Source organism: Centrocercus urophasianus, unplaced genomic scaffold (genome assembly GCF_019232065.1).
Source record: "Centrocercus urophasianus isolate 14NV4802_14NV808 unplaced genomic scaffold, USGS_Curo_1.0 seq_24, whole genome shotgun sequence".
In the NCBI taxonomy this organism is placed as follows: domain Eukaryota; kingdom Metazoa; phylum Chordata; class Aves; order Galliformes; family Phasianidae; genus Centrocercus; species Centrocercus urophasianus.
Genome location: NW_024884800.1, coordinates 9,131,882 through 9,159,613, shown reverse-complemented (window position 1 = coordinate 9,159,613; position 27,732 = coordinate 9,131,882). Strand labels below are relative to the sequence as shown.

The window sequence follows — 27,732 nt, the reverse complement described above, 5'->3', positions numbered from 1 at the left end:
CACTCATTGTCATGAGTTCTATGCAATACTGTTATGGCTTACCAAGGCCCTTATCGGGTTGCGGCTGCTTTGGCACATCTGTATTTCTTTGTAATACTGTAGTAAATGATAAAAATGGTTGGAAAAAGCAGGATGCTTCCAGAAAATGGGGTCTTTGCACTACCCGTATTTTCTCTGATGATGAAAAAACGGACAACCAGGCATCGGCTTGATCTTGCATGGATCCCAGTCCATTAACCCCTCCCAACCTATTAATCCCTCCCAATGCCACTCTGCAGTGCTGGGACCCAAATACCTCTCTGGTGTATGAACCATTTGCTTGATCTGCAGAGAAGACAATATTCTGTGCAGTACATAGTTTCCCAATGAGTCACTCTGCCCCAAATTTAACCTCCTAGATTTTATGGATTTTTTAAAGAAGTTTCTTTACAAAATATAATAGCACAGCCAAAGCTTTCATGAAGTATTTTCCAGCTGCTTAGTGGCCAAGCCTTCTGCCTAGTGTGTATTTCAGCCTAGCATACATTTGATAATCTATGCCAGTATCCAGTGTTGGTGGTCTTAAAATTCAACAACTGAGTGGAAAACTGTTAAATGCTTGGGCCTCAGAGCATGCCTAATTAATTCTTTGCAGGGTTTTAGTCCTTTAAAAAGTGTTTAAAACATGGATTCGCTGTATCATTGAATATTGCATGCTTCTGTGGAAATAAATTGCATCAGCTTGATTCCTTTGGTAGTTCAGAGAGTTATGGCTCTGCGCTCACTTGGGAAGTTTGCAGGAGTCTTTTGAAAGTTCAGGTTAAAACAGGGAAAAGTTGCTAATGATGTGGAGTAGCTCAGTGGCAAAGGGAGAGCCCAGACTGGCACCTGGGCACAGCGATCGGCCACGCTCAGAAGCGAGCTGTAAATCTGCCTTGCTCTCACCCCTACAAAAAGAATTTGCATTCAGCGTGTGGATTTTTTTTTTTAAACTTTAACCAGAAAATCATGCTTGTGTTTATTTTATTTCATGACTGCTTAAAGTGATTATAACAGCTTAATCCTGGAAAGCGCTACTAACTCCTGAGAAGCAGGTGAGGCAAGCTGAGCTTTCTTCTCTCCTGCCATCAAGCACTGGGGTATCCCCAGAAACACCAAGCATCTTTCAACGTCTGGGCTTATGTGCTTCTTCCAAGAGAAATGTAGACGTGGATGGAGACAAACCAATGACTATGTTCTTAATGCAGAATTAAAGGGGCAAATGTCAATGCAAATATTTATTCCTCTCAGTCCATACCAGGACTTCTCCAGAAATCCCAAAGCAAGCTGGAAAGGGCAGCCACCATCTCACCTGTGTTCCCAACCTTGCAGGGTGTGGTGTGGTGTGCGTGGGTCTTGCCCATTAACAAGACTGTCTGTTGCATTGTATAAAATATGAACAAAGCACTTCTACAAAAGGAAACAAAAAAAATGAATTCAACCTTCAAAACCAGAGTAGATCTGAACCTTAAAACTAATAAACATGCTTTTCCTGAAGAGCAAAGGTACTACTTTTTCTATTAGTACAGTTCACAATACTTAAAAAAAAAAAGCGTTCCTATTATAAGAATTTTAATATTATCTACTGCTTTTCTGCAGAGGTGAGGAACACATCCATGGGGTTGAGCTGAGGAGGAAGAAACTCACTGGAGAGGCACTCTGACCTTGCAAACTCCACAGCTGAAGAATTTGGAAAATGTTTGGCTGGGCACAGAGCAGCCCATCGGGAGCCAGGGCTGGGCATGGTGATGCTCTGCTGCAGCCACACAACGTTTTGCTGCCAATGGGACTGAGAATTGCACAGGATGCCTTCCAAATGGCAAACCACACTAACGTGCAAACATGCATTAGCATAAACGCAGCACTGCCAAATACAGCTAGCTAAAAAGCACACACCTAAATGTGGAAGTGTGCATTAATCCCCCCCTTCTTTCCTTTTCTTTCTTTCTTTCTTTTTTTTTTTTTTTGAATATGCAAGTGCTCACTTTGTGTTGTAATTCCATGTGGTTGCACTGCGATCTGCGAGCAGTCCTCGCTGCTGGTATGTCATGCTGTGGTTTCATGGGGCACCCTCAGGCAGAACGTCCCCACTGATGGACTCAGTTCTGACCTACACATCACAAAAATAGAGGGCAACCGATTTTCTTGGCCACTCCATACAGGTTTCACTGGTATTCCATGTTTGTTAAATGGAAACCAATTGAAATTGCACTTATTGGAGATTAATTAGGTGATAGATATATTGCACTTTGTATTTAATTAACCGTTTTGTGTTCAATAGAAGGAGGTCACTTTGCTGCAGTAGTTGTGTACCGCTAACCCGCTGTGACAGTGAGGAAGAGAGAACTGCTGTATTATTTAACAGCCACACCAGCCTGCAATGTTTAAGAAACAGCAATACGGAAGGTATAATCGCTTATTGTAATTTGAAGTTCTTCATACTCAGGTTCATCAGTCCACGTGCACTGGCAGTTGCTTGAAAGTATAGTTAGAATTTCACCCAACTCTCTCCAGTTCCCTCGGCTGTGGGTGGCTTCTCTGCTATACCCATATGTGCACAGTTGCCTTCATTACACTGGTTTAGAAATTAATTTGCCAATTTGGTTGAGGAAATCAGCATTTTCCTCTATCCTCCTTTTAGGTGGGTCATGGCTAAGGCTGAGGTCTGAAAATCGGCACTTGAATTTTCACTGTAGTTTAAATTTCCTCCCCTAGACTGCTGGCATGCCACAGGAATATAGTTATTGCCCTACAGAAATTGCAGTTTTACTGGTCTGGCATCCTGTTGCTGGCAGTGATCTACAGCAGATGCTCCAGCAGCAGACAAAAGCATTGGGAGCCAAATGGCAACAGAATTCTGCGCAGGGTTGTCCTCATGCCCCAGGAGACACTGGAAGGGGACTGAGTGCCATATACTGCCTGCCTTTGTGCAGCAGTAGGGAGATCCCCATTCCAGGTGTGTAGGAAGGATGTGCAGGTGCTGACAGCTGAGCTCTGTGCCTTGCTGGATGCGGACATGCTGATGTAACTGTGTGTGTGTGGGATGATCGCATTGCTCTGAGAGCACCGGGGTTTTGAGAGGGTCACCAATATTTTAATGCATCGCTTGGACCCCCGGGGTTTGTATGGGCTTTATTCTGCACGGTGCTTTGGCAGACACAACTGAAGATAGCGCAGAGCCATGGGCTCTGGAATGGTGATATCTGTGGGGTCAGGTTTGCTCGTCCCATGCACAGCATGCTTTAAGCTCTCTCAGCAGCACGAGTGCCCATGACCCGTGCTCGCTGCTCACCGCACTGAAGTGAGCAGCCATGTGTTTTTTTGGAAGCTGTCCTTCTCTGTCTCAATAGCTGTTTGTCATGCTCCCTTAATGCCACAGCTGTTTGGCTACTCCAGGTCATCTGCTTTTATTAGTCCCTTTTCCGCCACCCCCTGAAACTCACACCGGCCGCCCGAAGATCCTTATCTGCGTCCCAGAATAGCACTTCTCTCCCTTCTCTTCCCTCAGTGACTGGGAAGCCGCAGTGTTTTCCCCTTTTTCCCCAAATTCTGCTGGGCCATGAAGGCTGGCATCGCTGCCCTGACAGCGGGCATCCTGGGCAGCACGGCCATGCTGCTCTTCCTGCTCGCCTTTGGGACGGACTACTGGCTGCTGGCTGCGGACATGTGCGGGGTCATCGGGGATGGAAACAACACGCACCAGTCCAGAGAGGTAAATACACAACCAGGTTATTCTAGGGAAGAGAGAGCTTTCGTTTAAATAATTTGCTCTACAACTGTCGAAAAGCTGCACAGCTACCTTCAATTTAGGTGTTGGCAGCTTTAGATCCATGCTTATTTAAAGTGACCTGTTAATGCAAAAAGTCATCCTGAGCTCCCTTGGATGCCCCATCTCTGGAGGTGCTCAGGGCCAGGTTGCATGGGTCTGATCCAATGGGGGCAGCCAGGCCACGGCGTGGGGTTGGGACAGGATGGGCTTTGAGGTTCCTTCCAACTCAAGCCATTCTATGATTCTGTGAGTGTTTTGACACTAAAAATGTCTGGAAAACATGAAAACAGTGCTTCTGTATTCTGGCAGATATGAATGTTAGGGAATGAAAGGCAAAAATGTAAGAGCTTTACTTGTTGACAGCCTTTGCCTCGAAAAACAAAAGATATCTCCTGATATTTTCTATTAAAAGATTTCTCCACCTCATTTGTTCGTTTAAAAGTAGCTCATATTTTAAAGTGTAGAGCTTGGCAAGCATTTACATCTGAAGTGAGAGAGCTGTGTTACAGGCAGCAAACAGGAGCGAGCAGCAGGTGCATGGCAGAGCCAGCAGTGGTTCCTGCCCATCTCACGTGGAGAGGTCTATTGTCAAATTAGGATTTGTGTAGGGTTTCTGTTAGCAAGAAAGATGATTTTGAATGTTTCCTGTTTTTATGACAGGTGTTCTAGTGCTTAGTACTCCTATCACATGTTTATAGATCCTTTTGAAAGTGTGCTGTGAGCTGAACTTGCTGCTGTCTGCCTGCCCAAGCAATCGAAGCCGGCTGCATTCCCGGAGCCATCCGCTCTTCTGAAATATTTCTGAGCTGATCAATGCGTGGCCGCAATTAAAAAATGACAGGAGGTTCCTTGTTGCGTGCAGACTTTTTGTTACTCCAAAGTTCAATCCAATTAGGTTTGATGTTTTCTGGTGTGGTGAGTCACACTGGGTAAGCATCATGATGCCAGCAAGAAATGCTGTCATTTCAGAATCCCATTGTCAATTGTGGGGCACTGTTTGAGTCATGTTTCCAAATGACTTTTTCCACTACTAATACTACAGGAAAAAAAAAAAAAAGAAATAGATAAAACTGCCTGGCAAAAGACAGCGTCTTTTTTGTCTAAAGCAGTGCAATAGAACCCCAAAGGAGACAGAGTCACAGCCAGAGGAGTGCAGCTCTGGTTCCGTGCTAAGGAAATGACAGTGTTAATTGTTTTGGATTTTGTTAGTGCTGCTGTCCTTTAGAGCGAAAGGCAGGGATGGCATGCAGCATGACACAGACACCTCAGAGGTGTCAGGAATGATCTTGGCCGTGTGTTTCTTTGCTGGTTGCTGAGGCATGATGATTCCAGTACCATCAGGAAGAAGTGGGCATTGCTCCTCTTCTTTCCTCTGAGCTGTTTTGTTTCTATTTCAGATGCTATTTCTATGATTCTTAGTTTAGGCACTGGTGGGTTTTACCTTATCTGTCTTTTTCTAAACTGGCAAACTCTATCCCTAATGGATAAGAAGGGTTGTTATCTGCCATGCAGCAGTTAAATGTGCACCAAGTCTGCAGAAAGCCAGTGGGGTCTGCATGACACCATTGCCATAGCTGGCATTTTATCCTGAAAGTAAAAGGAGAATCAGAACTCTGAAAGTGGTCATAACTTGATCTATGAGGACTTCAAGGTGAGGGAGCATCTCCCAATACCTCCTTGCTGAGTCCCATCTCCTTTCCCCAGTGCACTGCCATTCCTATGCAGAGCTTCTCCATCCTCTACAAAACAGAACTTTCTAACAGCTGTGTCTTTTTAACCAAACTGAGCATGAGAAAGATAAAATGGATTTTGGATATGGCTTCAATAATTTGGTTTTCGGTAATTAGTTTACGACTCGGCACTGCAATATTCTCCCTTCTGGAACGACTCAGACCTTGCATTTGCAGTCTGGTCTGTGGTTTGCACTTAGACCAAAAAAAGAGAACATTTGTCAGCATACTGAACTGGGCCATGCGAAAACTGGTGGGGTCAAAGAGTAATTCCCATCTGACATCAGGATATCATAATCTCTGCAGGTTCACCAGCAGGAGGAAAGCAGGAAACTTTTGGAGTGGTGAGCAGGGGCTGGGTGTGAGTGACAGCACTGGGCTGCCTTCTGAGGTCAGGTGAGACCTTGCATGGATCCTGCAGAGTGCGATGGCATCTGACCTGTTGTGTTGGTCACCTCTGAAATAGCTTACCTGGATCCACCTGCTTCCAACTGGTTACAACACCAATAGTGCTTCCTTAGGGAAATTATTTAAGAAGTGGTATCCTTGGCATACTTTTCCAGCTCCAGCAATCAGTGCTTTAATGTCTTTGGTGTGAGAAGATTGTCTGTGAGGATCTGCGGGATCCTTTTTATCAGGATAGCTGTGATTATAGAAATTATTTCAAGGGACTAAAATATTTGTTTTGTAGCTGTGATACGGAAGAAAATTGAGGGCAGCAGCTATCCCTTGACTCCTCCAAAACCAACTTAAACAGCAGCAATGAATGCACAACCATCCGAGCTAAACACGCGTGCTGTGACCAACCTCACATCAGCTTTTCCTCCACTCCCCACAGGCAGACACACTGACAGAGGCTGGGACGCAGATCCTCACTTTCCATCACGAGGGCTTCTTCTGGCGGTGCTGGTTCTTCGGCGAGGGCCAGTCCACGACCATCTGGACCTTCTGGTACAGTGAGTACCACACTGTGCCTCTTGGTGCTGCTGCCAGCCTGATGCCTCTGCACTGTGTTTTGTTCCACATTTTTTTATTATTTTTTTCATTCTCATCATCCCTCCAAAAACAGCTAACTTGGGGCATTCTTCATGGGTTCTTTTTTTGGACTTGGATTTTGCTCTCATTGGGCACCATCACACAGGAACACCATGGTGCCAATTAAAATATCATCCATGAAGATCATCCACCAGCAGGGTTGACTTTGCTCCCATGCACCCTGATATTTGTATCCAGCTAAGGTGTGATGAATTTGAACCCATGCCCACCTTGTCCTTAGCACTGCTCTTCAATTCCTGTTTTTTACAGAAAATCGGTTTTACCCCCACCAGATCAGGCTGCCCAGGGCCCCATCCAACCATGAGACCTCTAGGTGCTTCCCTTTTGGTTGAGCATTCCCCCTCCTACTGTTTTCAAGCTAGAAGTCAGGAAGCACCCAGGAGTGGGCAGGGGTAGCCCATACAGAACCAAGTGGGTCTGTGCTCCTGGGCACACAAGACCTTTGCTTTCAGATCTTGCCTGTTTTGCTTTTTAAGGTCATAGAAGTCACAAACATGAGGATTTCACTGCAAAGAAGCAGAGTGATGCAAAATCATTATTTTCTGAAAGCATGTTCATGTTTAAGAAAAAATCGAAGAAGGTGAAACATATTCAGAGGCAAAAAAAAAAAAAAAAAAGGTCTGCCAAGGTTTTCAACATTGCAAAGGCCCTGACCCTCTGCTCGCTCTGCTCAGAGATGCTTACAGGCTCATGGAGCAGCAGGATAACCCTACTGAGGGATTTGGCTGAAAATAATGCAGGTTCCCACAATCTGTTTATTCCCTGGTGGTTAAAATTTCAGATGGTTTTGCTGTCCCTCTGACCCTGACCTCTGTTTTCTGTAGAACTGTTACTGCCACTGTTCAGTAGAACAGTGCAGAGTTTTTCACACGGAATTTTTTTGATGAAAAAGGCTGGAGAGAGGGAGCTTGCTATCTAACATTATACAGGAATACATTATACGATACAGTGTTACCTGAAGTAAAATGACTCTTTCTGATAGCTGGCAAATTTTTATTACTTCTTTAGGTATTTATTATAATAGGATTGATCATGGCAAATTAATTTGCTGCTCTCGTGGATGTAATAATTAATTCAATAGGTATTCCATAGTCAATTTAGCATGAACTAATGTCCACCTATTATAAAGTGTTCCTTTGAGCTGGGGAACATATTTAAATAAGTGTCCAATCATTAATTAATTCATTTAACATTCATTCTATTACTGTTAATCACGATAAGTCTCAGTGGTATTAATATTGATGGGGCACGTCCATTCTAATTGTGCTTTCCTTTCTTACCAACCGAGGAAAGGAAAGGTACCCTGGCTCTGGTACCCAAACCCCTTCTCCCCTTGCAGGTGGTTTCTGGAGCAAAATAGCAATGGGAATATTGATGTCAGTTTGCCATCTGAACAGCTTAACTGTAGTTTTGCACAAAATTAAAGCAAATATTTTGTTGTTCTTTTGCAGCCAGCCAAGCGCACCCCAAGCACTGCATGCACGGCTACCTGTTCCCCATGCCCATCGTCCTGGGGCCTTTCCCACATCCCTCCTATGACACGACTGCAGGTGGGTCATTTCCCAGCTCCATTTTCAAGCCGTGGGGCCGGGAAGCATGTTGTGTGCTACGTGTGTCCTATTGCCAATCCTCATGGCCAACCATGACCAGGGAAGCCCCTTGCAAAGTGGCCTCGAGTGGCTTCCTGGGAGAGCGCCAGCATTGATTTGTTGCAAGACAAAATAAACAAACACTGGAAAATCAGTTAAAGACCAAATTGTCGGAAGATCCATCGCACTTATTTTTAATACCTCGAATACGACACAGTTGGAAAGCTCTCCTTTCAACTGGTTCCCTTTTTATTTATGTTTCTCTGTATTTTCAGAGTTCTTTAATGAATCAGCTGCTGCTAGGAATTTTAATTTGCTAAATTGGTGGCAGCAGCTAGAATTAATTCCATGATCTTTTTGGAAATGAATTGATTTCTTTAAATAGTGTGCATCACTCTGCATTGCCTCGGGGGATCCGGGGCAGGCATACTGCACAAACAAACATCTTGACCTTTTCCTTAGCCTTTAGCAGTACCTTTTTTTTTTATTTATTTTTTTTTTTTACGAGAAATTAATTAAAAAAAAAATATTTGTCAGTAGGAGCATGTGAGGGAGAGCATCTCACTCCTTTGCTGTGTCGGATCCCTGCCTCCAGGAGCAAACTGAAATGTGAAATAGATGGCAGAAAGAGAAGCCCATTGTGGGCTGTGTATGGCAGGCACATGGGCAAATGTTGGCTTATTTTTCTGCTTAGGAGGGAGTGGTACAACTCCAGTTTTTGAATGATCTCAATGGTAAACACAGGGATTTTTCTGTGCTAAATAAAGAGCCCTTCAGCCATCTGTCGCTGCCCATCAGCCTGTGCTATGCAGCCTCTGCAGCTGCCTCCAAAATGCCTTTTGGGGACAGCTCCGGTGCTGAGGCTGCTGCAGTCCTGCTGCTGAACTGGTCTTGATGAGCTCATCCCTGGGGAGATGGGGACACGTTGGCACCAGATGAGGACGTGATGGCATGGACATGGGGACATGTTGGTATGGAGCTGGGGATATCTCAGCACCCTCATTCTTGGAATTGGGATCTGCACCAACCACACTGCAAAGTGTTGGGCAATGCGCATGGAGCAGGCTTTTCTGACATACACTTTTATTTTATTCCCAGCCAGTCCATACTCAGATGCAAATTATGACAAAACAGGAGGCTGTCCAAGAAGTGGGTCCTCCAGCTATTACCTGCGCCAGAGATAATTCTGCCTTATCTGCATCCTCTTAGGCTTCCCTGAGAGAAATGGGTGACGGGAGGTTAAACATTAAAATGAATTCTGTGGTTTCGGAGAGTTCAAGATACTTATCTCTCCCTAAGTGGCTCTCCTGACAAAATGGCTTAAAATGAGCAAAACGCATCTTCTCTGTGTCATTTTTCTTTCAAGTGTGAGTCATTTCAGCATTGCTGTTTGCTCATGCTCAGCTCAAATCTCTCTAACTTGAGCTTCTGAGCAACAAAAAGCAATGGGAGCAGTGGGAGCTGGTGGTCTGAGCAGACTGGACAAACTGGGGGAAATGGGAGAAGGTTTGGAGAGTTTGTACCTGAAGAGCCCTCACTGCCCACACCTGGGACTGTCCTCCCTTCTCACATACTCTCTGGTGTGGTCTCCTTGCAAACACTTTCAGCTCCATGTTCTCATTCCAATCTCATGTTAGATCATGACACACAGCCCAAACTTGCATTCTGCACCCACACAACAACATACTGACTACAGCCCTGCTCAACACCAGCAGCAGCTCCCCGCTGGAGAAACTGCTCATGACCCCAGTGCTCACCATCATTTTGTTGCCCAAGCTGGCATTGATGGAGGAGATCCTCACAGCCTTCTAAAAGCCCAGATGAGCTTCCCTTCCTTTTTCTCTGACTCTTCTTTTTGGCTTTCATGCAGTGTACAGAGGCTTCTGGACGGCGTTCATCATACTGGCTGTTGCTGCTGGCCTGGTGGGAGGACTGCTGCTGGTGTGTGGTGTGCCCTTTGTCAGTGCCAGGTCCTACAAAGTGGGCGGCGGGTTCCTGATAGCCTCAGGTAAGCCAACAGTGGAAATCAGACACACGGGACAGAAAGGAGTGTGCGCAGCCTACTGCACACAAAGGAATGGGGTGGTACCCAATGATGGGGAGGCACACAGCGATGAGTGGCAAACAGTGATGCGGTGGTCTCCAGGGATGCTGGGGAGGGATTGGTTTTCTGATGGCAGCAGTGGTGAATTGGAATAAATGTTCCCCTTCCCCAAGTGGAAATAAATTTCTATGCTGAGCCAAGCTTTAGAAAGATAGTTCTTAGTCCTACGGAGCCTGGGAATTGGGAAACATACTACTTTTTTTTTTTTCCACTACAGCCTTGTACGATATCCAGAGCCTTTTTATTTGGGTAATGTTAGTAGTTGCATTTATCCCAGGCAGTGATCAGCCACGCTCTTCTCTGCCAGTGTGCCTTCATATTTGAGCCTCTTCTGTCCTTGCTCTGCTAGAACCTGGAGAACCACCATGCAATGAAAGGCATACCCAGCAGTTCAAAACTGGAGGCCTGGTTTTTAATAAAATCTGTAAAGATAAAGCAGTGTCACAGCAGGAAATGAATTAAAAATAGGCATTGATTCATAATCCCCACTACCACTACAAATTAGTCCAGTGAATTATCACTTGGGCCTTTTCTGTATTTGAGAGGGAATAACTGGAGAAGTACTTGATTTATAACTGTGACTCAAACTTAGAAAAAAAGCTTTTTTTTTTTTTCCCCACAATGCAAGCAGTTAAAGGTTGGAGCTCTGATGAGTGCTGCCAAGTGAATAACTTTGTAATGAACTCAAGCCTTCCTCTGAAATTAATTTTGCTTAATTATGGGCCCTGCACCAGGTTCTGATTCCTCAAGCACTGAATGAATCAAACACAAGCTAGCATCTTTTCTGCCATTTTGGGCTTTTTGTGAGCTTAAGCTTTTTGGACTCAAAAACATTCATGAAAATGACTTAACAAGAGAAGTCCCAAAATGAAGTCTGGAAGAACTCCACTCACATTCCCCTTATTATCCCCTTATTTTCTTTTACTTTTTTTCCCCCAGTTATTTAGCTTCCTTTCTGTTTCACAGGCTCTTTCCCAGTCTCCATCTTCTCCAGATGTACTAATAATTAACCACGTGATTCCACCTGAGATGGTTGTTAACATGAAGCTAGATTGCATCTATCTATTTGACTAAAAAATCTGGGAGGCACTAAATCAATGTGGCCCTACCTGCCTCTGCTAATTTGCTTTGCATTTTGTCCAATTTTCCATTTGCCTCTGGGTCCTCAGTTATTGAAGTAAGCCCAGCAAGCCTGTGGGTATCCGCTTATCTCTCTCTTATACAGTTTAATAAATGCTCAGTTGGGTTTAATTTTTTTTCTAAAGGTAAATTTTATGTGGTTGCACATGTAGAAATTTCATTTGGGAATGCAAGATATCTTGCTCTCAGACCTTCATTAGGTGCCAGTGCCTTCTGGTGATCAGTGCTGGCAATCTGATGTGTGCATGAGCTGAAGTGGCTGAGATAGGGCTCAAGCACCCAAACCCTCCCCAAGTTACGTTTTTGATCTAAATGAAAGCTAGAATTATGCAATATCTTTTCAGGAGAGTTCACTTAGGGTTTCAGCTGTTTATTGTAATTTTTCTTTTTTGTTACTGAACTCAAGCTTATCAATCGTGCTTGAAAATAATGTCCAAATGGATGCAGGATGCACCCCTCATTATTTCCTCATCATCCCTTCTAAAAACTGCCAGGTGGCAATACACTTAACTAGCATCACAATGACATTAGGCAAATGCTGCATCGCATCTGTATTGAAATTCCTGGCTTGTATTCCCTTGTGCTCCTTGGTTTCCTTTGGGTGTTTTAGCAGCCATGCTTACAAGTGAGAATAGGCATCACCAGTGTTGGGGCAGCTCAGCTGCTGGAGGGAGGAATTGTCCTGCTGTGTCCTGGGTGATGCTAAGGAACACCAACAGGAGCTCATCACCAGCTCCCCTGGAAAGGCAGAAATACTGGTAAATATGCAATCTATGCTTCTTCCAGCCACTGTGGTCCCCATGCTAGTTCTCCAGCACACCTGGCCCCAAATCATTTCAGAAAGTCTCAGGCCCTCTGTGAGCAGCAGAAACTGATGGATGGGAAAAGGCAGCTGAAGGTCATTCCTCCATTTCCTTATTGTGAACATCCCAAAGAGGCAAACGAGTTGCTGATTGTCAAAGTTCATTTTTCTCACAATTAGGAGATTACATGAAAGTTCAGGAGCTTCCACAGAATAAGAATTAAAGACTGAGTTCACTCACCTGTCCCTACACTTAAGGGCTATAAAGGTATCATAAGGATAAGAAGTGAGAGAAAGCAGAAGGCAGACTTCCATTCACTCACCAGTAGGAAGCAGCTCTCCTAGGTTCAGGTGGCTTGTAATTAGCCCTGGATGGAGGAGAGATTGAATGCCCCACTCCAGTCTGCCTGCAATTTGCTCCTTCCTGCAAGGTGCTACTGATCTCATCAGTCCGGAGACTGAGTTTTGCAGTTAATTTTTTCTGTCCCTGCCTAATGAACGGAATCAAAGAGGCATGCTGGGTTTGCTGCTTGACAGAGTGGTACTGAAAAAAAAAGTTTCTTTCAGTTTGCTGACCAAGATTCCAAGAAATCACTTCCTGCATTTAGGAAGCTGTTTGGGGCAAGTGTGAAATGAAGATGTCTTTCTGCTACAGCTGCTACAAAAAGCATCCAAAGGTGGTGGCTTTTGGTTTCCTGTGGAAGACTCTCTCACTGTGGAGACTGTATAAATCCCAGGGACTCCTTGCAACTCCAGAGTGATTATCCTAGGAAAGAAATCACTTTGCGTTTTCTTGTCGTAATGTTCTGAATTTTGGTGCCAAGTCTGTGGCTGTGCCTTCACCTCCACCACCTGTTTAATGACAAAGCAGTGACATTCTTTGAAGATTCCCCAGCAGCTGCACAGGTGCAGGTAGGCTTTGGTCAGAAAATGAGCCTCAGATAATCTGGTTTGCCCAGGGATAAAACAGCAACAACAACAACAAAATGTTACTTAAAGAAAAACGGAAAATTCTGGAAAAAAAAAATGCCATACCCATGTCCTCTGTTCCTCTGGGACTACTTTTTTTTTTTTTTATTTGTGTCTTTTACAGTAGGTATTATAAGTTAATGAAATATAAATTGATCTTTAAAAGAGCACTTTTCAAGGTTCAGTTGCTATCTAATTAATTTAATTTTAAATTACATCAGTAATAAAGGCTTAATTGCCTTCTTATCAATATATTGTATTTTGTAAAGAACATGTGACTATTTAAGCATTCAATCATTTTCTTAAAGTAGAATAATTGGTATTTTAAACATACAACTATCATATTAAGTGTAAAATATTTATTTGTGCATGTAATTTCAAGTGGTATCACAATCTCAATGAACATGCAAATGTTACACCAGCTGCTGTTTAACTCCTAGCCTGCCTTTGCAGTGCCCATGAGGACTTGTCTATGGGAGGGAGAACGGTCTGAGATAGCAGAGTGTGGTGATGTGAAGTGTGTTGATACAGTTACACAAATTTTTGATTTTTAAGATTCAATTCCCAGTCCTAGGGCATAGGATGCAGTTTAATAAATATGACAGCTCAGTATGAGTAGCTTCAACTTCTATACAACTGCTAGTGAGGATTGAGGAATGTTTTGGACCCTCATTCCAGGCTACAAGATGTGAAGCAGGATGTTATAGCAATATGTGCTTATATCACCATGAGCAGAAACAGCCCAACACTGCTGTGTTTCCTTCAAGCAAAGTTTCACTAAGCTCCATTCCTAAGCAGATAGATCAATGCCAAGCCATACCCACAGCCTTTGCCTAGCATGAAGGCTGGATTTTGTAGTGCATAAGCTGCTGGGGGGAATAATTAAATATAGTACAAGCTACCTTTAGTTTAAAAATTGCAAGGGGAGGAATGAAATGCCAGAACGCGTCCACAAAACTGTGCAATGACTTGTCAACTGTATTAATTTCTAACTGTTCACTTCTATTATGAACATACCATCATCTCTGACGTATTTCTTCCATATATGTATGCGTGTGTGTGTCTGTCTATATGTTATATAGCACTGTTAAAAAATGGCAAGTTTCTAGCTGTGATGTGGTGAGATAAGATATTACTGATGTAGCTTCAGATCTTTTGTCACACCGTCACCATTTAATGTTAATATATGTTGACTTTTAAATGCATTATATATATTCTTTAATGCAATGAAACAAGTAACATTGCGACCACACTGGTTTTTTTTTTGTTGTCTGCTTCATGCAGATCCTCATCACTGTGAGTTATGGGGTGTTGCAATCAGAATAGCAAAATGAGGTGCCCGCCCTCCACGTGCTTTTCAGACGTGAGAGGGTTGACCTCCAAGGCCTTCTATGGGGTATGTACAGAAATAAAAAGCACTGGGTCTGATGGGAGAGCTGCTGAGGGAGATTTTGACCTTGAGGCCTGGAGTGTCCTCAGTCCTTCACCACCTGGCTCATGGAGGTCTCACATGCTAACGCTGAGTCGTAAAAAGACTCCATGGCCTCTGGAATTGGCTGTTTGACTTTGGTATTGAGTTGCTCATGTGAGGCTGATGTATCGTGGCCATTAGGACATGAAGGGGCACTTCTGTGAGCTGGGGCAACCAGCCGAAGTCTGTGTGGCACTGCTTGCAGTAGGTTCAGCAACAGACAGTGCTTGCCACCAGTAGGACCAGTCCACAGGTCTTGTATTTCTGCTGAAAAAAGGATCTGATATTTGAAAGAGCATCTCTTCTCTTTTCCTCTTTTCCTGCCTTCTTTGTCAGGGAAAACCTGACAAATGTCACCATTCTGGAACACTAGCCTGAAAAAATAAATGGGAACCTGTTGCAATTTTTTCTCACTTTTAAACTTTCTGAATTTCATACACTGGCTGTAATTGGAGAATAACCACCTTTGTCTCTCTTCTCAGGAAGTTTATTTCTCCTGCTCATTTTCCTCTTTGTGCTGTGGAAGGAGCTTGTGGCCGATTTCCAGAAGTACATCCTCCTGGAGAGGAGCGAGGTGTGCCTGCAGGAGGCTCCCGTACACGTGTTATATGGCTGGTCCTTCTTCCTTGCTGCCGCCGGCGTGCCCCTGTCGCTGCTCTCTGGGCTCCTCTTCTTCCTGATCGGCAGAGAAATGACAGAGTCACTTGAGTAAGAAAAGGTGCTGAGAAACTCTTGGAGAAAACTGTTGATGCTCCTTGTAATGAAACATACACAAGTTTTGAAGATTATGTCCTTTTTGTAGCTGTAAATATTGGCGTAGGTGCGTGATTGAAGTCAGCGTTATTTGGAGGCAGGGTGGAGCACTTAGCATGCAAACACTCTCAGTCCTGTAGGCATCTCTCTGGACTGTGCAGCAGTTTCAGGTGGGAGGACCAGCCTCCACTGTGGCCAGCAGTCACCATGGCTCGGCACTGCCAGCGCGGCCCATCCGTGTTCAGCAGCACTGGAGGTTCCCAGCATTCCCAGCATCCTCGTTTCCTCTAAGAGGTAATCGAATGTGGCTGTGGGGGTGTATGCTCTGACATCTTTTCTGAGAAGCAATTAAGGATGATTTTTTTTTAGCTAGCTCTAATTGACGTCAAAGGACAACCATTTTAATGGAATGTCTGGAAACATGAGAGTTTTTTTCATTAAAAGCCTTGATTCTGAAGATACAAATGTACCTATGCCTAACCTAACTCTTAATAATGACTAAACTAATTTCTGTGGTATGCAACATGAGATGTATTAATTAGTATTTCTTTAAAGCACTGTGCTACGATGCATTTAAGATTTTGCCTGAACAGAGAGCTGTGGAAATTTGCAATCCAAAACTGAAAATTAGAGCTGGGGGAAAGAAAACGGGAACAATGATGCTATGATTTTTTTTTGTTTGTTTGTTTTTATGGTAGAGTTTGTCAGCCAGCTCACCAGGGGACCCTGTTGTATTCCACCTAGCATAAGAGCCAGCTCTGAAAAGACTTATTATATACAATTTATATATTTTTTAATTCTTGCAATTGCGCAAGTGTACATTGTCTGACAGGTTAAAGTGGTCCCACTAAGAGTAATGCATACTAATGCTATGTAAAATGATCTAAATTCAGGAGGTGATGTCATTTATTCTGTGTATGTGAAGGCTTGTAGACACTTGAGAAATGACAAAGAGTTGATCTTGTGTTTTTCAGTCAAGATCTTGCTATTTTGAAGTAGTTTGTTGGGCCCTTGCTTTCTGAATTCATCTGCATAAATTTTAAATTAAACTTACTAAAAATACATGCTTTTCTCATGGATGTCAAAGTTTATGGTAAACATATATTTCCAAAGCTTTATGTCATACTACTGACTCAGTATATTTAATTAATAATGTAATGTAAACCTCTTCTAGAAAGCAGCGAAGACTCTTGGCAATATAAAAATGTTTGTTAATGCTCTTCCTAAAATATTATTCAAGTCTGGTGTTTCTTTCCTTTTGGAGTTCTAATTGCTCTTTTACAAGACTCATTGCATACACAGAGTGAGAAATTGTAGTTCCCACATGTAAAGATTAGTTCTTTCGTATGAATAGCAAGCTTGTTCTATGGTTCTTAAGTAAAACTCACACTAATTTCCATTAAGGGGAATTTCGTTTGACTAGAATTGTTATATACAGGTGAAAATCGAGCATTTTTCCCCAGTGAGTAGATGCTTCATGACATTACAAACACACTGATACTTCAGTGATTTAGCTGGCATTTTTAAACTTTTTTTTTTCTTTTTTCTTTTTTTTTTTTTTTAATTTCGCTCTCTTTGGGTTATGCCTGTGCCCCATCAGTTCCTCAAGTGATAATTTCTCACTATAAATTCTCTTTGAATAATTTTTGTCATGTAATTATCTATTCGGTGTAGAGATGAACACTTACGGTCACAAAGAATAAAAGTATATAATCCAGGAGCAGAAGAGGTCAAGATTTACAGTCACTTGCCTTTCACTGATCCCATAAAACAATCCAAGCATGCAGAAATGATGATCCCATAAGAGACACCAGGGCAGAAGTATGAGAATGCAGCAAGAAATCCATCAGACTTATTGATATCTGTGAAGCTGAGGATCCCTGAAGTTGTGAATACAGAAGTGAGTTTTATATTACAGAATGAAATATTTATTAACTTTCTCCATCTGTTCTTTAAAAAATTTAGTTTAATGTCATCAAGGCATTTATGGAATACATTTAGCTTAATTATGCATTCATGCCTTAGGGAGTAAACCATCCCTGGAGACTTGCTCCTTCTGGATCAGCTCTGGAACAAGCAATAGTTTAAAACTCAATCATTCTTTTCAAAATCATGACTTTGAATCATTCTTGAATGGAAGATGTTGGGTTTTTTTGTTGTTTAAACTCTAATATTGAGCAGATTCTAACAATCACAACAATAAGGATATAGCAAATGAAATTATACACTGGCACAATTAAATTAACTAGCACCCGTAATAAAATGCAACATCTGTAGTCAGCACAAAATTGAACACATCATATTGGTGGACTAAAAGGTCTTTTGGCCTCATGTTTTTCTTGTGGCAAGTATGCCTTATACAGACAAAATTTTGTGTGGGAATCATTATTTCTGGAGGAGAAGCTTAAAAAAAATAAGTTGATGGAGTCAGCAGCAGGGTTTGAAATTGTGGAAACCACGGCCTCTTTCATCTGTTGCATGTAAAGAAGTCTGATGAAAGGATATTATAGAGTACTGACAAGGACCTAATTCTGATCCAAGTTTTGTCATTATAAATCATGAGTAATTCCAGAGACTGCAGTAGACTCTTATCACTGTTAAACATCTGTAAGTCAGATCAGTACTGAGACTAATAAATACATTCAAAAATGCATAATTAAAACAGTGATTTCACATCACTGATGAATTTTAGTCAAGGATTTCTTCAAGGATGCTTTTCTCACATTAGCATTTGACGTTAGTAAGCAATGAATTATTCCATTTTTTCTTCCCAACATCTGGGACACTTCCTGCTTTATTTGCTACTTGCTGAGCACTCTGCAGGAAATATTAATGAATCTTGGGTGTTAAAGTATAGGCCTTGTGGATCACACACACAGGCAGTGTTACACAGTAGACTCTATGTGCCTTGAAATTAAGAGACTTGATTTTGGTGAAGTAAGATAATGGGAGATTTGTCAAATAGGTGGGAGAGAGACATGGGGAGTTGGGATGCTACCCAAAGATGAATTCTCTGCAGCTCCCTCATTCAAATTGTTCCTCTGCATCACTTTCTCCCAGGGGAGGCAAAAAAAATAACGATAACAGAATTTCCTTGGTCAGATCCACACTTTTACTGGTGACTGAGAAAACTAGCAACCAGGAATTCCTTAAGGTAAGGGGCTAGGTGAGGGGCAGCAACCTCAAGAAGGGATGCACCAAATCTTCCCAGCATGACAGTAGCACTGCTGTGCTCTGCAGCTTTCTGTCACCACTGGCAGACTGGGATTGTGTCATCTTTCTCGACAAATCCTGTGGTAAAACTCCACAGGTCTGCAGCTCTTTGGAGCAACCTGCAAAGATCTGGTTTGAGCAGTAGAGGCAGGAGATCTTCCTTTGATGTTCCACATCTGGCCAGGAAGGTGAGAGTAGTGTCTCTACTTCAGAAAACAGCTGTTGCCTTCTTTGTGCGAACAGGTATGAACAGAGAGTCTCCATTCTGAGAGCAAAGGTGTGAGCCCAACTATGAGCCCATCACAGACAATGCCAAGGTGCATCCTTCCTTTCCCTCCCTGCCTTCTCCAACTGCTAGGGTTGGGGTTTGTGGGCTCAGGAGGGGACGTGATGCAGGATGAGACCAATGGAACACACTGACACCCAAGCAGAAGGCTGAGGATAGGCCTTCATTGTGCTTGTGACATGTCTGTAAGCACCAGCTCATATCAGGAGATGGTTTTTCTCTTTAGTAATGATGGAGATTGAGGATATTAACTGTAAGATAACCAAAATGCACTTAGGTGTATAATTTCACTCTGGAATGGCTTGCTTTCACCCAGCAGGACTTACAAAGCTTTCTACTTGTTCTGCATGCCCAGAAGAATCCAACAGGGAGTGCTTTCACCTTAGTTATGCATACTTCCAACACTTTGATGGATGCATGTATGTCTGCAGAGAGAATGTCTCTGTACGCTCTGCCCCTTGTGTCAACTAGGCATCACCAGTGCTTGGGGTCCCAACCTTGCAGCCAGCCCATGGCATACAAGGAAAGAATTTGGTGCTCAGGCTTTACCTTCCTCTGGATGGGGATGTGACAGGAGGAAGTTCCCACAGACTCTTCCCTGTCAGCTCCTGCTTGGCAGCACAGCTCTTATCATGCTGAGTCAGTGTGTTTGAAGGCACCTCAGCACTTATGCTGAGTGCTGCCTGGGAATGAGAGGGCACAGATGTGGTGCGGCAAATGAAGGCAGGAACAAAATTAAAATAAACAAGAAAATATAAGCTAGCTCCATGCTTGTTGTGCAGGGCTGTATGCTGTACATTACCACAGGATTAAGTTGTATCAGCCGGAGTACATTTTACAAGAGTGCACAGCACCTCAATCCTATAATCAATAAGCTGTACATGCTGCAGCACAAAGAGCTCTTATCTGGAATACCACTTTGAATTTAGCGAATTTATTTAATCCCTGATGCCTGCAGAGCATCAGTCCTCTCTTCTGGGTTAATTTATTTATTCCGGTGATCTATTTTTAGTCTTTCAAGTACTTGACATTTGAGAAGTACATTTTTCTCCCCTACTTCCTTCAAAAAGCATCTGAATTGAAAAAAATACATCACCTACAGAAATGCATTTGTTTCCTCATTCACTTCACCACTCTTTCTCTTGGGACACAGAGCCCTGTCACCATGCACTGAAAGGACCAGAGAAGGCTCCTTGCAACTCTGCTTGGCTCCACGTCAATGCTGAGTATTCAGAGGATCTTCTTTCTTCCTTCTCATCTCTTTCCCATGAATACTCTCCACCTCTTCAAAACAATTATCTATTTTTAAGGTGTATTGAAGGTGCTGCATTTATCTCCAGAGCTGTAATGAGTGCATGTGATGCTCTCATCTTCTAGAACTTCATATTTCTTAGTCGCACAAACTCTTTCCTGAATCCAAAAGATGCTATGTATGATGGTACAATACTGATTGTTATCAGAGCTGTAAAGGATGCACTCTAATTAACCCAAATGGTAGATACAGAATGTTTAGTTGTGCAAGAGTAGACCGAAGTTTGATAAGCGTTAGGGTCTGCAAAAAAGAGAAAATATTCTTGTGCGACATTCACTGATTAGATTAATGATGGCTTCATAAAAGCAAGAAAATAAATAGATAGATAAAATAAATAAGTAAATAAATAAGTAAGTAAGTAAGTAAATAAATAAATAAATATAAGAGCAAGCGACGAATGCCGAGAAGAAAAACAGTCTGTTGGAGGAGTCATTCACCAGAGCACACGGCACTGTTGCTCTGATGGCATGCAATGAGATGGTTGAGGAGCTGGAGCTGAAACCTTGTCCTTTACAGGCTGGAGTGATCGTGGTGTGTGGTGAATAAATGGTGTTGGTTCTGAAATAGAGGCATCAATTTTGAATCTCTCCTTGAAAAAAAAATAATAAATAAACCGTAGGGAAATTTATCAATTTAGACAAATCAACCACTGAATTAGTGCCAGTGATTGCTGAGGTGGGTCCTTCGCTCACATACAACCATATATCAGATCATCTCTCACACACAGTCTGCCTCCCAAGCCACACACAGCGCTCCTAGGATCAAGGTCATTACCAAGTGAGCCCAGTAATTAGCTCCAAAAACCAACCATTAATCACATTTATTGCATTGTTCTTGCATCACATCCCAACAGCATTCTTTCCACTAAAAGTAAATCCCAATGCTGGAAGAAATGTTTCAGTCACTCGCTCTTATAAACAATAAATTCATCTATAAAATGAGCACCAAAGAAGCACTTTTCATGCTTTCATCTGCAGCTGTCTGGCTTCACTTACCCAATTTATACAATTTGGGGTGGGAAGGACCCATCCTACCATGACCGCTGGGGGTTTTTTCCTGCAATTTGGTTCTGCAGGTCAAGAACTCTTCCACAACATTCTCTGTGCATTGTGAGAATCGGTTATGCTAACACAAACACCCACACTTTACACATTAAATATATATAAAATGACTGCCTTTCTCCACAGAGAGCCTTGCCTGTGCCACAGCCACTTCAAAGGCTTCAAAGCAGAGGTGCCTGCAGCGAGGGCTGCAGCTGGGAGCAGGAATGCTGCTTTCAGCTGACACCAGAGCTTTCAGGATCTTAGGGCATGACGCATTTTTTCATTCATTTTAAATTAATTTAATTGGGAAAAAAAGATTTGAAGGAGAAATAGGGGACTGGGTGCCGGGCAGCAGCTCCAGCGATTCTTGTTGGTGCCACTCCTCCATGTTAATGCATTGGTTCTGCAGGCAAAAATAGACAGCTTTGCTCTGAGATGAGCCACAAAGCTGTCTGCTGGATGGAAAGATCCTCTACATATCACAGGCAGGAGATGAGGGCTGTGCTGTGGATGTGAATACGGTTTTATACTGGGATGCAGCATCGCATCCTGCCTAACACATAGGGAGGAAATTCTCCTTTTTATACATCAGAGTATATCTTCCCTATCCCATCCCATAAAAGAAGGAGAGAAGATTTGCAAGCTTAACACCATATTTTACATCAAAATATAACCACTGATATACACAGATGTAGGTGCCTCATACCTGGAGGTGCTCAAGGCCAGGTTGGATGGAGCTCCAAGCAGCCTGATCTGGTGGGGGCATCCTATGATGCCAGCTGCAGGGAATCTTGCATTTCTCTCTGCCTGGCTAGCAGCCCTGTTGCCTCCTGGCTGCACGCCCTCTGCAAGGCTGCTTTCTCTGTCATTTAGCCAAAACATTGGTTAGTTTGAATCAGTGGAGCATCACGATTGCAATGATTTCATCAACTGCGTGTCCTGGGCTCTGCCCAGCCTCAAGTGCCTGCAGCACTGTGAGGAGCTGTTGTGCTTCATGTTCTCCCAATGGCCAGGCTACAGCAGATTTTGGCAAAAACATTCTACGGAAATACAAAAAATTCATACAAAAATTAAATGGAAAGTTGTGGACAAGTCTGCAGCCAAGGCCATCACTGATAAAATAGATGTAAAGACATAAAAAAGCTGAGCTTGGGATGGAGTGTTGGGAGCATCCTCAGCAGGAAGAGGGCTTGTGTCTTGCTTCACTGGAATGTGGTTCTGACCTAAATTATAATAAAACTCAGGGCAAAAGCTGAATCAGTCATTTAATTTAGCAGTGAAATCATAAGCGAAGCACTACACTACCTGGTGAAGGGTGCAGTGATTTCTAATTATGGATTATGCAGCTAATCAGCACCAATCAACATTTTATGATCTTGACTTAATATTTAATATAATGTTAATTATAATTGCTTTTGCCATAAACTGTGTCAAACACTGGTCGTGCTCTGTTCCCGGCGTGCCGTGCGGCCGGGGCTGCTGGGGAGGGAGCAGCTCCCCCAGACCTGGCAGCCCCCGCCCGCTGCCTCTGCCATCAGTCCTGGTGCTAATTAAGTGGCAGTGAGGCTCAGCCTTATTAGAATGGAGTTTTTATCTCACATAAGTACCTTCCAGCTACAAACAGGGGAAGTTCATTTAATTAAAAATAATTTTAGTGTAAGTTAATGTGAGCACAGTTCAATGACTCTGAAATATGTTTAATTTTTTTTTTTTTTTTCTTGCAAAGCATGGCAAGAGGCTGCAGGAAAGAAAAACAAAACAAACCAACAACAACAACAGATAATCTGGACAATACATTTGGACCAGCTTTCTGCATTTAGAACCCCACAGCTTCCTATTCGAATTCCTGCCCCAATGCTGGATATCACGTTTGGAAGCTTTGTCTTCACTGCACAGAACCTGGAAGACTGTGGTCAATGAGAATTTGCTTTAAAGATTTTCTTCAGCATTGCTCTTTTCAGAAAATCTTTTTATGACCCAGAGAGAAAGAACCATGCAATCATTAAGGTTGGAAAAGGCATCTAAGATCATCTGATCCAACCACCCACCTATCACCAATATTGCCCACTAAACCCTGTCCCTAAGCACCGTATCTCCACAGTTCTTGAATACCTGCAGGGACGTTGACTCCCCCACCTCCCCGGGCAATCTGTTCTAGTGCACAATCACTCTTTTGGAGAAGAAATGTTTTCCTAATGTTCAAGCTCCTGTTCCCAGTGACCATTTATAAATTATTTTCAGCATCCCTAAGAAAGATGTATCAGGGGGAGCATGGCTCGCTTAAAGCACACCCAAATTTTACAGCAAAGGACTTTTAGGCAAAATATAGCACTAGAAATCTCTTCCAACTTTGAACCTTTCACCATCCCATTGGATAAATCAGGAACATTTATGAAATTTGGAGCTTCTGATTACAACAGAAGCAAGGGGTACTGAGTGGGTATTTTATAGATGACTGTGCTTTGGCAAAGGGACATTGTCTCTAAAAAGAACAGATGTTTTTCTTGCACATTACTTCATCAAAGTTTTTCATGTTTTTTAAACTCATCCTCTTTTAACATGAAGCTCATCAGATATACAAAACTGTCTGAGGAGTGAAATCCCGTAACAGCCAAGCCAACATCACACACATCTCTGGGGGCACTGGGCTCATCACAAATTAAATTGATGTAGTTGAGTCAAACTGCTTTATACGCTTACAACACAAAATGCTTCAAGGAGATGACTTGGAAATACATTCTCCTCTCCATCTCGTTATCAAGCACCAAAAAGTATATAAAGGCCATTTAAGCTGTATGTCACAGAACACGTGCATACCTACACCCAGAAGTTCAGCCCGGCACCCGGATGCATCACAAGTGGACAAGTTCCTCCCCAGCCCTGGGGCTACTTTACATTCTCTTGCCATTTTACACTGTCCCTGTGTCTTCCCATGTCCTCTGAAGTCCTTATTTCTACTCTTTAGTAGTTTGGCTGAACAAATAAATTGAAGTGAATAATTCATCTACTGGATTTCACACCTTTTTCAGTATGCAATTTCCTTTGATGGAATCATTATTCACAATTATTTACTGAATAGTTTTAGTAAGCAATTCTCTGGGTGTAGACAGGCGTTGAGCATTTTGCTGCAATTATTTAATGGCTGAAATGTAAGACTTACTCTGCAGGTAAGTCTGACTGCTCACAAGTTGCATCCCTAACCTCATGTCTACGCTTGAGGTCATTAGTCCCACCATGCACAGAGCATCAAAAGTCCTCTTCACAGCCCTGATAGACACAAGGTTCTGCTCTAATTTAAATGTGGGGAGAAGCATTGCTGGGGTTGATACCTGAGCAGACTCAAGGGATTCAGTGACCTCTGAGTTGGCCAAATGATGTCTAACCTCAAGTCAACAGAATGAGACCTGGCCATCAGTTTCAACCTTTTCAGTTACGAGTTCATGCTGGGCATTTTTCAGTCTGCACTTTTTTGCTGGCAGGTATGTGCCTAAGTTCTCCTCCCTGAGGCAATAGACCACTAATTGGAGTTCAAAGTATATCAGTTTCTCCTTAAAAAATGGGTATGTTTGGTTTATGTTGGTGTGACTACTTAGCCAAACCTGCAATGAAGATGCAAAGCCCCTTATAACTGGGACACTGCTTCTCACCTTGCTCAAAACTTGAACAAGGAGGAAATATCCTCGCAGCTAATAGCTAAACCCATCAACTTCAAATGCAGTGTATCAGACTTCTTAATACATATAAATCTCTTGTACTGCTTTACTGTCTACCTTCTCACAGCTCCCAATAACATAATATTACCTTCAAGGAAATTATTCCCACCCCTCTCCCCACCCCATAGCAATACCCCTATCACCGTAATTTGCCATCACTCACACAGTTATGTAAAGTAGTTATACCACCATAATATCTCTGGTACTGCTACATAAGGCCCCAAGACGTAAAGTCTTTTCACAGAATCACAGAATCACTAAGGTTGGAAAAGACCTTCAAGATCATCCAGTCCAACCATCCACCTATCACAAGAGTACTCACTAAAATCCATTATCACCAATAGTACTCACTTTCATCCATTAAAGAACTTCACTCATCACGTATGTAGTTACATATGAAATCCAGTTTCCAGAAAAAGTCAATTAAAGCCCATAACTGGTGTGAGTCGAACCAGGCTGGGATCAGGCAGGAATTTCATCTGTGCACAGCACAATGAATTCTCTTAAGCTTTGCTTAAAAACAAGAACTGACCTCCCTGGATGGCTCGGAATCTCAAGTTCTCATTTTGAAAGGGGATATTTATCAACCAGCCACTCTCCATCGTTGTGCTTGCATGGCACAGACTCAACTCACCCTGTGACTGCTGGGACAGTGCTGTGCCACGCGCGCTGGCACTGTGTATGAAAGCCCTACTGCCAACGGGGCTGTTCCGATGGGAAGGGTTTCACCTGTTTGTTTGGAGAAACGAAGGCGGGAATTCTCGAAGAGGAGACTTCTCAGCAATATCTGCATGCAGGCGGGCACGGTGCGAAACACTGGAGCCAGAGGAGCCCAACACGCTGGGAGCACAGTGTGTGCAGCTGCTGGTGGCAGAGGGAATGTGCAGCGCGTGCGATAAGCATGGCCGTGCAGTATGCCATCAGTGCTACCTAAAAGCAAATGAAACTGGCATAAATAATTGTGCTGTAGAAAGCCTTTCTGTTGCACCTTGCCTATCACTGACAATTTACATATCTTAGGAAAACCTTTGTCAGCTTCTGTCATTTCTGCACTATTATGTGCCTTTCTGGATAATTACCAGTTAATGTGAAAAAGCAGATGGAAAAAACCTTGAAATTTCTGATAGAGAATCCTCAAACCTCTCCCCTTATCTGTGCACAGCAGCTTCCTGATTTCAAAAGAAGTTTGAAAACCTTTGTTAAAAATGTCCCTGATTCCCAGTTTGAATGAACCAAATGACATTCAGCTAAAATTATTCAGCTTTTTCCACAATTAAATTCCATTATCGTGAACTGCCAAAGTAAAATGGAAGGTCTCTTAACTAATGTGGTGGTTGTTTGCTTGTATTTTTCCTGGTGCGTATTGTATAAAACTGTGTAAAGTAGGCATAGGAGGATAAACAATAACTGTAATTTTGCATCAATAGTGGGGCATTTTTAGACCCATCATTATGGGAATGCACTGGGGTTGGTTTTCTCTCTTCCTCTTTCCTTTTTTTTTTTTTTCTTAACCCCTTTTCCTGAAAAACCTCACTGAGACTGATTGGATATTGCACCAATCGTAGGGAGCTGTGAGTGGTCATGGTTTGTGCTTGAGTCTCATATGTGATTTCTTTATGCCATTTCTGGCGCCGAGCAGACATTCACTTCCCCTCTCCCTGTTAATAAAGTCAGTACTTAAGGGAAAGAACATTGTTTAAAAAATAGTGCTCCCATGGGCAAGGGAATGGTTCTCATGATTCCTCCATTGGCTTTTCCCTCCTTTTTCTCAATGGAAGACTGTGCTAGAAGGTCCTCATAGCCTTTTTTTAAGAACAGAAATATATATTAGGTGATCTGAGCAAAAAGTTTTCTCAGAACTGTGTCCTTCAGCTAGGGCAGAGAATGGAAGTAAAGAAGTGCCAATGAGGCAGTGGGAGATAAAACAACTTGGTGCCATGATGTTGTCTCAGGGAGCCTCTAGGACAAAAGCCTATGGCTGCCTGACAATCCTGCTGGTTTGTGCTGGTGGTGCTTCTCTTCCTGCCCGGCATGCTTTATCCCCATAGAATGACAATTCATATACCGATTAAAATCGTTGTCTTTCATGATGGGAAAAGTTTGTTCTTCAAAGTAAAAAAGATTAAAAAAAATGCTGTTGCAAAAAGTGATGTAAAGCAGATGAATAAAAACAAAAAAAAAAAAAAAAAAAAAAAGGTTTTAATTCCATTATTTTCAATTAGCTCTTTAATTTGATTTAAGTCATTTGCACTTGTTGCCTGTTTTACATCTCTTATTGTCCAGCATTTTATTTCACACATCTAACAGTATTAAATCAAACTGTTTTCAAGTCTTTGCCTTCTTTTGAAGCCTCTTGAAAGTCTAAAGCAGACTTAAAAAAAAAAAAAAAAAAACAAGCCATATTAAAAGCAAACTTTCATCTCTCTGCAGGTTATTTGTAATCAGACCTTTCTCATCAAGGGCTCATTTCATATGTTTGTGATTGGGGAATTATTAAGACCACCAGAGCGTCTTGTTCAAAACATCACCCAGGTTTTTTTTTCAAATCTTCCCATATTTTGCTTTCCTGGCTCTACAGCCTACCAGCCTGGCTCAGTTTTTGGGCTAGGCTTGGTGCAGTTCCTCTTCTGCTCAGCACCTCAGCATTGCCCCAAGTAGGACTGGCAACTCACAGAGCACTGCAGTGTGCTGAGCTCTGCAGCAACATGGTTTAGTGGGACCAGTGCCGATGAGAAGGCGTTTGGACTAGATGATCTTAGTGGTC

The 27,732-nt window shown here is 42.7% G+C and overlaps 1 protein-coding gene and 1 long non-coding RNA gene across 7 annotated transcripts in view; one reads left to right on the top strand and one right to left on the bottom strand.

Moving 5' to 3' along the window:
* The first annotated feature begins 1,981 nt into the window (after positions 1-1,981).
* Positions 1,982-16,588, top strand: LOC122163589 (transmembrane protein 182-like). Its single transcript, XM_042824909.1, has 6 exons — positions 1,982-2,424; positions 3,527-3,730; positions 6,356-6,473; positions 8,025-8,123; positions 10,033-10,170; positions 15,131-16,588. The coding sequence occupies exons 2-6, from the start codon at positions 3,578-3,580 to the stop codon at positions 15,358-15,360; spliced, it is 738 nt and encodes a 245-aa protein (XP_042680843.1). The 5' UTR covers positions 1,982-2,424; positions 3,527-3,577; the 3' UTR covers positions 15,361-16,588.
* Positions 7,059-27,732, bottom strand: part of LOC122163591 — a 33,469-nt gene continuing 12,795 nt past the window's right edge. The window contains exons 2-3 of one of the 6 annotated variants that reach the window (XR_006169999.1): positions 12,030-25,898; positions 7,059-10,688 (exon numbers count right to left, since the gene is read on the bottom strand). This is a non-coding gene — a long non-coding RNA (uncharacterized LOC122163591). Of the gene's footprint in view, positions 25,899-27,732 lie in introns of all 6 variants that reach the window. The other 5 variants (XR_006170000.1, XR_006169997.1, XR_006169998.1 and 2 more) reach the window with 5 other exon arrangements.